The 11,834-nt window shown below is 33.3% G+C and overlaps 2 protein-coding genes across 2 annotated transcripts; both read right to left on the reverse strand.

Annotated features, from left to right (window-relative positions):
* Nucleotides 1-1,087: 1,087 nt before the first annotated feature.
* LOC135643642 (phospholipase A2-alpha-like) lies at nt 1,088-2,123 on the reverse strand. Its single transcript, XM_065160859.1, has 4 exons — nt 1,841-2,123; nt 1,710-1,755; nt 1,504-1,626; nt 1,088-1,404 (listed from the first exon to the last, which is right to left on the reverse strand). The coding sequence occupies exons 1-4, from the start codon at nt 1,973-1,975 to the stop codon at nt 1,229-1,231; spliced, it is 480 nt and encodes a 159-aa protein (XP_065016931.1). The 5' UTR covers nt 1,976-2,123; the 3' UTR covers nt 1,088-1,228.
* A 556-nt stretch (nt 2,124-2,679) lies between these two features.
* Nucleotides 2,680-11,834, reverse strand: LOC135643103 (uncharacterized). Its single transcript, XM_065159696.1, has 9 exons — nt 11,551-11,834; nt 11,396-11,465; nt 5,779-5,846; nt 4,908-4,969; nt 4,116-4,197; nt 3,814-4,047; nt 3,275-3,403; nt 3,116-3,177; nt 2,680-3,039 (listed from the first exon to the last, which is right to left on the reverse strand). Exons 1-9 carry the CDS (start codon nt 11,689-11,691, stop codon nt 2,919-2,921), a joined length of 969 nt encoding a protein of 322 aa, XP_065015768.1. The 5' UTR covers nt 11,692-11,834; the 3' UTR covers nt 2,680-2,918.

An 11,834-nucleotide genomic window follows, 5' to 3' on the forward strand; every position in this document is an offset into this window, starting at 1 on the left:
CGACAGGCTATGATCAATATTACTATAATGGGAAGCGACTCGATCGAACCAGTAGTCAATTGGTCAGACTGCATGTTTGATTAAAAATATATTAAATAATTTAAAATTATATATGGTAAAATTTTGAAATATTAAAACTAATTAAAAAAAAAGTTATATAGGAAATAATAAAAATGACGAATATTAAAAATATAAACATTAAACATTAGTGATAATTATATAAAGTCGGATCGATTTTAATTTTTTTTCTCACATCAACCTTAATTTCGTGATTAATGTAAATGCTCTCTTATACAACTAATAAAAAAAATTTAAAGTGTTTAACTAATCTTTCGTTGTGTTGTAGAACCTAATCAATTTTATGTACTTCGATCAGTTCATGCGGATTATCTAAAATATAATTGGGTCAATCGGTTCATTTTAATTTTTTAATACATCCAATCTAATAATTTTGATTTCGATTCTCAAAGTTTTTTCACTCAATTCTATCTAATTTTGATAATGCACGTTTATGCATACACAATGGAAGAAGGCTAATTATATTATCCTTACAGTTAATTTTTTAAAAAAATTATATTAATTTTTTTATAATTATAAAAATAAAAATATTTAACTTTATTTATTTTAACATTATCGATTTTACCAATATATAGATGAAATCAAAATTTTTGTGTCATTTGATACATCAATAAGATTAACCACCATATTATTTTTGACTATATCTCTTGTCCTTAAAATTCATATCATTATGATAAGTTTTTTCAATTCGATCTCGACTTTAAAAAATTATATTAAAATTTTTATAATTATAAAAATAAATTATTTAATTTTATTTATTTTAACATTATCAATTTTACCAAGATATAGATGGAACCATTTGAGATATCAATAAGACTAACCATCATATTATTCTTGACTATATCTCTCGTCGTTAAAGTCCATACCATTATGATAAAATAATATTAAATATTTTTTATAATTATAAAAATTTTAATATAATTTTTTTAAATCTAAAGATTAAAATATATTAAAAAAAATTAAAGGATAATAATATGTATCATAGGAACTGCTCTGAGACTATAAACGATAGCCAAAAAAAAAATTTCTTATGGTCACGTGCCTTGAAGAGTAGAAGTACAATTATGATGCCAAAACATTTCCAACTCTGTAGGGTCACGTGTGATCCCCAAAAGAAGAGACCTAAAATAATAATTTGGACCCGCCCTTTCTATGGCTTGTGAAGGACCCTTCCAGCTAACAAGGCAGCCTCTATCACCAATGTGATCACATCCATCACCTCCTCCACCATGCATTTGTTCCCCCTGAAGGTCCCCTTCCCGGATGCCCTCACCGCTTCGATGCAGTTGAGGAAGTTCTCGTTGCACTCCTGGCTCAGGTAGTCATCTGCATCCCATCGAAACCGACACTGGTTAGCATCGTCGGAATGAAGTTAGATACGAGTACAAGATAAGGACATGGGGGGGGGGTGAGAAGATAGAGTACGTTTGGCCTGCACACAGGCGTCATGGACCATGCAGCAGGCGTCAAGAGCATCGCATGGCTTCTCCCCCGGGCACCCGCTGTATAAGATGCCGCAGTATTTGCCGTACCTCAGGAAGGGTGGCACTTCGATGGACACATGTGTTAGTCGACGAGAAAGCGAAGCACGAGTTCGATGTCAAGCAAAGCGCAGGGTCTCTGGCTCTTACCAGTGCAATGATCGGACTCGCACTTTCTGCTGCACTGCTGCTTGCTCTGCAGAGACAAGAAGAAGAAGAACCGAGTGGAGTCCAAGCAATCCAAAGAAACGAGAGAACAAGAAGTGATTCAGATTTCAGACCGTGGCGATGCCGGGGTCGACGGACCGGACGCCGATGTTAAGGCCGTGGACCGGCGTGGTGACGGAGAGGAGCAGTGCGAGGAACGGTACTGCCAGATTCAGCTGCGGTGGCGAGTGCGTTCTCCTTCCGGCCATTCCGAGATGAACAGGAGGGAGGGGATGGAGAGGGAAGAGGCTCTCTCAGAGACGCTCTCAGAAGTGAGTGCTGGCTTTGGATTTTGCTGGGAGATGGGTTCTGATATGGGGGAAAGCAGAGATGCGAAGGCAGTGTGCTGTAGTTTTGTCCGATTTGTCTCGTGACTCTCCCTCATTTAGTGGCTCACCTACTGCCACCCTATCCTATCCTTTTGTTTTGTCTGCTATAGGGGAGACGTGGATGCACCGGCATTTGTTGATGCATCAAATCCAGTCTGCCGGTGGGTCAAAATCTCATCTTCTACCAGCACGTGAAACACAGCGGTTTCGTTTCAACGATTCATCTATTTCAAATGGAATCAGAATCAAAATAGATCCAATGATTTATCAATTTCAAATTTAATGATTTAATTACTACTTCTAATTTAAAAAAAATTAAAATCGATAATTCTAATTTCCATTCGATCCGATGATTTACTATTAAAAAATATATATTTATATAAATTTTAATTTTAAATTATATATATTTTTAATTTAAATTATTTTTAATTAAAAAACCAATGGTTCAAGCCAGAAGAACCGACCAAATTTGGTCCGGTTCTAATTCCTGATTTTGAGAAATCATAATCATCGATTCCAAAACCGAAACCTTCATGTTTCGCAATCGAGGTCATGCAACTAATTCAGTACTCTAACTTCCAGCATGATCCAAGATAAACCTTGACTCTGTTCATCTTAATTACACGCTATACATACAGACAGGAAGCTTTAGTTGGAGGTATGGAGAAGTCGAATTTATACATGAACGATCGACAACACGACCTAGTTTAGAATGTCGATACAAGAATTGAAGAAGTTTACATGAATTGCACACATGCCGTATCAGCACGATTTCGGAAGAACGTAATGCCAAAAAGAGGAAATGAGAACAGCTTCAGTTGTATCAGTTTAATCTCCCCTCGTGTGGAAAACTTCGACTGTAGAGAGGGAACTCGAAGAGGAAAGCTACCTTGAACCATGCAGGCAATCTTCCGTACACGGCAGGTGGTAATGGCACCAGTGGGCTGCGAGGCCGATCATCGAGTAGATGTGAGTGGGGGACACACTAGAAGGTCAGAATCTACAGCAAAGAGAACTGACCTTGTTATGTTCTTGTAGATTCGGTATTCTGCCATGCTACCAAATCGTTTGTCGGCCGATTCCTGATTCCACATGTGATGAATCAGAATATCACCATTAGCACAGTGAAATCCAATGTCAAGAGAACTAACATCTTGATTTATGTCTAGAACTGCCTACCTCAAGAAGTGGAATGCCGCTGACAAAAAGAAGCAGGAGAGTCAGGAAGATGGGTCCAAACACCACAAGCCATTCTGCACCCTCCAAGACTGAAGTAGAGGCCACAAATATTCCCCACCAAAGGAAAATCTGTGCAAACATACAATAAGTTGAATCGACAAATGCAACATGTTGTTCATCAATAAAAGTGAGATTTGGGAATAAAACCAAAGTGAGACGTTTGTAAAACCAAAATTGTATGACAACATCGGATGCTTGTCGAAGAAGCAACATTCAAACTCAAGATCTAACTTCTTAAAAGTTTTGAACGATCTTGGACCCTATTACCATGCTTCTTACTGCATATTAACTCTAAATTAGTTCTGTAGAATGATCTTCTTGCCCAATACAGACAAGCAAGATGATTAAAGGGAACTGCAACTGAACGAGGTACCAAAAGAATGTATTTTCTTCGGTTCCCTTGGGCAGCACAAGTTGCCAAAGCACATAAACAAAATTGGATGAAAAAAAAAGCAGCCAGAAGATAAAATTTGACTGACCTCACCAAAGTAATTTGGATGACGCGAATATTTCCAGAGTCCTGCATTACACCACTTTCCCTTGTTCGCAGGAGAGTTCTTGAATAGCAACTTCTGCTGATCGGCAGTGGCTTCGATAGATATGCCTATGGACCACATTATCCATCCAATAATATCTTGAGGTTTGATGGATGGGTTTCTATCGCTAGCATTTACGATTGTGAGTGGCAAGCTTACGGTCCAGACCCAGACAGCCTGCAGTAAACAAAATTTCTAGTGACAACTTCCTAAAAGTTACAAGATTTGACTTGCAAGTGTATAACCTGGAATATCCAAAAAACAGCCAACTTCCCCAAGTTATTACGCATTTCATCAAACCGCCGATCCTCTCCCCACTGCAGGATCCTGATCAAGACCAGACAAGAGATAGTACCAACTGTTCTTAGGATGAAATCATATGCTTTCAGAAAACAAGCATTAATTTTGGCATATTTCTAATATATTACCAATTATTCAATTTGATATGTTAAAAGCAACTTAGAATCAGCAATAACTATTTCACAATAAACAGTGATGTTTGAGATGGTAACTCAAGATGAAGTGTTAAAATCATGATTATCGCTGAGGTTTGAAAACTTGACTGAGGTTTGAACCCTCAAAATATTGCTTCAATATTAGCAAATGAAAAGTGATAAAATCAAGACTCTCACATGCTCTCCATGGAGATGAGGAAAATGGCTTTACAAAATAGAGCTTACTTATAAACAATATAATCACAGATAGTGATTCATGCTGAACATATTCAAGAGATCTATGCAACCATAAACTAATTCCAGTACGAAAAAACTTCATCAAGATTTAAGACCCTCAAGATATTGTTTGAATTTTAACAAACGAAATGAGTTAAAAATCATAATTGTGACATGCCTTCCAAGGAGATGAGGAGAATGGATTACAAAATCAAGTTTTTAAACAAAATAATCACACTACAGTTTGAGAATCTTGACATTAATATCATAGCCAACTAGAAGCAGGCCCTAGAATTCATGAGGCTTAATTTATGAAAACTTGTGAAAAATGATGAAGTACACTTTGTCATGTTTAGATAAGCATACCTCATCAATAGGAACACTCCTAGGCGAAGACCCCAAAGTGCTACAAGAATAGTCAGCACAATCTGAAAGATAGAACTACATATTCAGACAAAGTAAAGAAAATCTTAAACAATAAATTCTAGAGAGAATATCATATACAAAGTCTTATAATATGTTATGTCTCCAAAGAAGAGGTTCAGATGATTAAATAATTGTGAAAAATGGTCTACGGGCCAAAATCAGAGAAAATACAATCACAGCCACATAACAAAAAAATTGAAAGGTTGTTTGCTTATGTGTACAAAAAAAAAGACTGCACACTATGAAACTCAGATAGTGTTAAATTCGTTGGGTAACATTCTTCCAGAAACAAGATATGCAATTTAATTGACCATAATTAGCAAGCTAATTTGTGGCACAATTTGTTGTCCCAAAACATGAGTAAGCTTACAAAATTTTTATTTGTATGCTTGCACCTATATATCTAAATCTTGTATGACTGATTGAATCTGCAAAAGGAAGCAAGTTTCAGCTCCTGTATCAGAAGCAACTTTAAATATTCTGTATCGAATTGAATGTGTAAAACTACACAACCTATCAAAATAAACTCAGAGAACCTGAAAGTCATTATTAGCAACTCTTTTATGTTCCAACTATCATAAAAGAGATGCTCCAAAATGAAATAATGATTCTTGGAGGTTTTGGTTCTATTTTTCTAGTATAATTCTTTGACAAATTTGTATTTTAAGAATAAATGAAATTTCTTATACAGAGTTAAAAGATAAGTAAAATGAAATCGAACTATAACTGCACAGCTAATTGGCCTTGACAAATACTCTTCATTTGACACTTTATGTGATGGGAAAAACTGATATGATGAGAAAAATAATACCTGACGAAAATGCCATGATCCTTTTACTACCAGAGTTAGTATTGCAAGTATAACAAAATTTGTGCTACCTGCAAATGAACAAAAAATATGAGCATTAATAGAAGCATCATGCAGTGGATGTAACAGGCAGTTAGCAAGGCAATTATATTTTAGTCACAGTTCTGTTTTCACACAGAGATTCTAATATCTGATCATTTGAAGAATGTACTGCTGTGGTTTGATATAAAGAACAAATAATACTAAAATGATCAAATTATTCAGCCAGAAAAATTGTCAAGCTTAAGCACTCCAGATTCATTAAAGAAATTTTTAGCTAGATTTTGAAATATTACTGGCAGATGTAGATTATTAAGGCAATCTATAATTTAAATTAGATGATATAGCACCCATTCCTTGATGCTAATGTTTTGAAACACAAGAACAAGAAAGCAATAGCAGAAATAAAAATAACTATTAACAGAAAAAAATCATCAAAGGCCCTTAGTGAGCAACATATAATCAGTAAATACAGCTCCAATTGTGATTTGTGTTGAATTATCAAGACTAACCCCAATAACCATAATGAAACATAATACTAGGCTTGCCCAATAATTCGATCAGAATGTAATAGAACCTAGCATGACACTATTTGTCAGACATCAAATGATCCAAAAATTTCCATTTTCATCCTCAAACAAAAAAAATTTTCATCTTTAATTGCACGACAATAACAGTCCTTGAGCTTCCTCTCTGAAAATTCATAATTTAGCTGAGACTAGAGAATCGAAGTTGGAGATGAGCATGCCAAGAAATTTGTAGATTAACCCAATAGGAAGAAGAAAAACGAGTCAATTCACTCAACAAAGACATATCAGATTCATGCAATAAGAATATGTTGAGAATTGATTCATAGGTAGTTATATTGGATAGTTACCATGTTTTAGGTAGTTCTAGCCATGTTCTAGGTAGTTCCACCTAAGTGGCCTATGATCTAAGAAGTTATTGTCATAGGGGTAGTTATTACACCTAACTTAATCATGGATGACATGATAGGGTGAGATAGTTACCATTATGTCCTATAAATATGACCATGGTTCATGAAGCAAAGGTGTGTGCACTTGAGAATGTTTTGTAAGTGTTCTTAGTCTTACCTCTTGTTTAATACTACTTTGGTTTACTTGATTAAAAGCATTCTCTTTTAATTGCATTATAATATTCTATTTTTATCATTTCCTTGCACCTCCATCCCCAACATTTGTAGTATCAGAGCCAAGTTCAATTTGAACTAGGCATTATGACTTTCAATGGTAATTCCATATCTCAACACCTTATTTTTATCTTTTCAGGCAAATGATATGAATTTTGGAGTATCAAAATAAAGACTTTATTCAAGTCTTAGGATCTTTAGGACTTAATAAAGAATGAATATATAGATCCAAATGAAGATATCAAGTTGAGAGAAATTAGAAACAAGGACTCAAAAGCATTGTTCTTCATTCAACAAGATGTATATGAGATAATTTTCTCAAGAATTGTACCAGCCTTAACCTCAAGGCAAGTTTGGTTGATATTTCAAAATGAATTTTAAGACTCATCAAAGATGATTATGGTAATACTTCAAATCTTTAGTCGTGAGTTTAAAATTTTGTTCATGAAAAGCAATGAATCGGTGCAATATTTTCTTTTTCGAGTGACTAAAATTATTAATCAAATAAAATCTTAAAATCTTGTGGTGAACATCTTCATAATCTTATAATTGTTGCAAAAGTTTTGAGAAGTTTAACTCTGAAATTTAATCATGTTGTTACTGTAATTGATGAGTCAAAAGATTTATCTATCTTTTCATTTGATGAATTAATGAGTTCCTTGCAAGCACATGAAAAAAGGTCGAACATGACACTTGAAAAAAATGAAGAAAAAATATTTCATGTTTAAAGAGTGTATTCTACTTCAAAAGAAGAAAAATATTAACAAGAAGATGATGTGCTAGAGGAGGATTTCGTAGTAGAGAAAATGGAAGAGGAAAATGACACCTTGATGAACATTATGAACAAAAGCAATTAAATTATGATAAAAAAAACTATAATAGTGGAATTCAATGTCATTATTGTAAAAAGTTTAGTCACATGAAAGGAGATCGTTGGAAAAGAGAAAAGCAAACAAGCTATACAGAGAAAAATGAAGAAAGTAGTACGTTGTATGTGACTCATTCACAAGTTAATGATATCTCAAATGATATTTGGCTTTTAAATTGTGAATGTTCTAATTATATATCAGGCATAACATCAATATTTAGAGTTACTGATAAAACTCATAAGTTAAAAATTAGATATGAAGATAATAAAAAAATCCAAGTGGAAGAGAAAAGAATAATTAAGGTGAAGACAAATCAAGAGAAGATAAAACACTTTGATAATATTTTCTTTGTTCCTATTTTATCACATAATTTATTGAGTATCGGATAATTGATAAATGACGGATATTTATTTATTTGATGATAGTTCATGCACCATTAAAAATAAAAAATCTAATTGGATTATAGTAAATGTTTGCATAACATAAAACAATATGTTTTCACTTGATGTTTCAAATATTAAAAAGAATGCTCTTATTATAACTCAAAAGAATGAGTTTCCTTTATGACATTTAAGATATGAACATCTTAACATTAATGGTTCAAGGTTGTTAAATAAAAAAAAAAAATCGGATTGTCCAAAATTAATACATTTAATGTATGTGAAGGATGCATTTATGACAAACAAAGTAAGAAATCATTTTCAATTGGAAAAGTACGGAAATCATCTAATTATCTTGAATTAATTCATGCTGATTTATGTAGACCTATGAATACAAAATCATTTGGTGGAAGTTGATATTTTATATTGTTTACTGATGATTATAATTGCATGAGTTGGATATACTTTTTGGAACTGAAATTTAAAATATTTGATAATTTTGAAAAATTCAAGGCACATGTAAAAAGGTAAATTGGTAGACGTATTAAGATACTTCGAACATATAGAGGTGATAATTTTTTTTTAATGAGTTTAATTCTTTTTATAAAAAAAATGATATTCGCAGGGAACTGATAGCACCACATACACCGGAGCAAAATGGTGTAACTGAATATAAGAATCGAACTATCGTTGAAATGACAAGAAGTTTACTTAAAAGAAATCATCTTCCAAATCAGTTTTGGATAGAAGCAATTGCAATGACAGTTTATTTATTGAATATTTCACCAATAAAGGTTGTTATGAATCGAACTCCCTTTGAGGCTTGGTATGGTATAAAGCCAGATGTAAGTCATCTAAGATTTTTTTATTGTATTACTTATGCTTTGGTAAATTCACAAAACTATCATAAGCTTTGATGAAAAATCCGAAAAATACATCTTAATTGGGTATTCCTTACAATCCAAAGTATATCGATTGTATAATCTTATTAGTGGAAAATTTACTATTAATATAAATGTTGTACTTGATGAAAGGGTAAGTTGGAATTGGGAGACTAAAGAAGATGAAAAACAAATTTAGATTCCTGCAAAATTAGACACTCTACATAATCAAATGACAAATCCTGCTCCAACACATTTATCGTCAGCCTCACCCAATAGCAGTTTAGAGTCATCAAATGATTCCTCATATAAAACTCCTCTAAGAAAATTCAGATCACTAACAGAAATTTATGATTCAACATTTAATTTATTTATTTCAGATCCTATAAGTTCTGAGGAAGTAATTGAAAAAGATGAATGACGAAATGTAAGAAGGAGGAAATCAAGTCAATTGAGAAGAATGAAACTTGAAAGCTAACAGATCTACTGAAAGAAAAGAAAACTATTGAATTGAAATGAGTGTTCAAAACAAAGTATAATACAGATAAAAATATAAAAAAACATAAGGCTCGGCTTGTAGCAAAAGAATATTCACAGCAATAAGGTATTGATTTTGATGATACTTTTTCTCCAGTTGCTATATTCGAAACCGTGAGACCTTTCTTTGCTTTAGCTGCTCACTTGAGTTGGTTCGTTTATCAATTTGATTTGAAATCTATGTTTTTAAATAAAGACTTACAAGAGGAGATTTTTGTTACTCAACTCAAAGATTTTTTAGTTAAAGGACATGAAGAAAATATGTATAAACTAAAAAAAGCTTTTTATGGGTTTAAACAATCTCCAAAGGCATGATACAATAAAATTGATTATTATTTTTATCAAAATAGACTTAAGAGAAGCGATAATGAACCTACTCTTTATCTAAAGAAGGAAGGTAAACATAATATTTTTATGGTTTGCTTTTATATTGATGATATATATGGGTTCATCTAAATCATGTCACATAATTTAAAAAATGCATGATGAATAAGTTTGAACTGTTAGATCTAAGTATACTGTACTATTTTCTTTAGTTGGAGGTGAAGCAAGGATCATATGAAATTTTAATTTCACAAAGAAAGTATACAATAGATCTATTCAAAAAGTCTAACATGATTAATTGCAAAGCTGTAGCAATACCCATGAATATAAATAAGAAATTGAAACTTGACGATGGTACATGTTTGACAAATGCAAGTACTACAGAAGTTTGATTGGACGTTTGATTTATCTAACTCATATTTAACCAGATATTACCTTATCTGTTAGTGTAGTATCCAGGTTTTATACGTAATATAAGCAAATATCATCTCGAAACCGTTAAAAGAATTCTGCGTTATATTGCTAAAACTATATATTATGACATTTAGTATTTTTATAATTTTAAATGTAAATTATTTGGTTTCACTCACAATGATTGGGCAAAAGCTTTGGATGGTAGAAAAAGCACTTCAAGTAATATTTTTAGCCTCGAATTAGGGGTTATATCTTGAAGTTCAAAGAAGCAAGCAACAACTGTATTATTGACATCGGAAGTAGAATATGTAGCTGTAACATCAGTAATATATCAAGCAATATGACTTAGAAGACTTCTCAGAGATCTTTATCAAGAACAAAAAGAAACAACTAAAATATTTTGTTACAACAAAACCACAATTGTAATGAAGAAGAATCCAATCTTTCGTAGAAGAATGAAACATATAGAGATACGTTATCGTTTCATCCGAGATCTTATAACAAGTGGAGTCATAATAATAAAATATTATTATACATATGAACAAGTTGTAGATATTCTCACCAAGTCACTTCCATTTCAGAAATATGTTTATTTCATATCTCAAATCGATATATGTAACTATGAATCAAAGGGGAGTATTGAAAATTGATTCATAGGTAGTTATATTAGGTAGTTATCATGTTTTATAAAGTTCTAACAATTTTTTAAATAATTCTACCTAAGTGGCCCATGATCTAAAAAATTATTATCATACGAGTAATTCCTACTCCTAACTTAATCATGGATGACATAGTTACAATTAGATCTTATAAATAAGATCATGATTCATAAAGCAAAGGTATGTACACTTGAAAATACTTTGTAAGTATTCTTAGTATTCTTAGTTTTACCTCTTGTTTAACACTATCTTAGTTTTCTTGATTGAAAACATTAGAGCAATTTGTACGGGAAAATCCGTGACAAAAACCTTTCAAATTGACGACATGAGCCTACGGGAAAATCTCGCAAGCAAAAGGTGGATTTACCGGCAAAATCCGTGACCTTATCGAATTTGAGGAGCGCCGTGACGACGAAGAAAAGGAACTGATAACCCACCTGCCCAATCACAGAACACAGATGACGACATAGAAACCCCCAATATCCAAAAAAGAGAAGGAGGACAACAGAGAGGGGGGCTAACCGTAACGATGGCGGTGAGCGCCAAGAAATGGGAGTCGATGACGGTGCCCATTCCGCCGAGGAGAAAGGAGAGACCGTACTTGTCCCCCCGGGGCGGCAGAAGCAGCAGAGAGCTCAAGGACAGAGGCAAGTATCGATGCATCGCCTTTCGGAGGATCTCCTGCTCTCCGTTTACTTATCGTCGATGCAGGAAAGGCTGCTTCGCGTGTGTGGCTGTAACCCATACACGGTGGCCCTGAGATAGCGAGGATGCCTTGCCATGTTATTAAGCAAAGGTCGACAGTG

This window comes from Musa acuminata, chromosome BXJ3-7 (assembly GCF_036884655.1).
Source record: "Musa acuminata AAA Group cultivar baxijiao chromosome BXJ3-7, Cavendish_Baxijiao_AAA, whole genome shotgun sequence".
NCBI classification, from domain to species: Eukaryota; Viridiplantae; Streptophyta; class Magnoliopsida; order Zingiberales; family Musaceae; genus Musa; species Musa acuminata.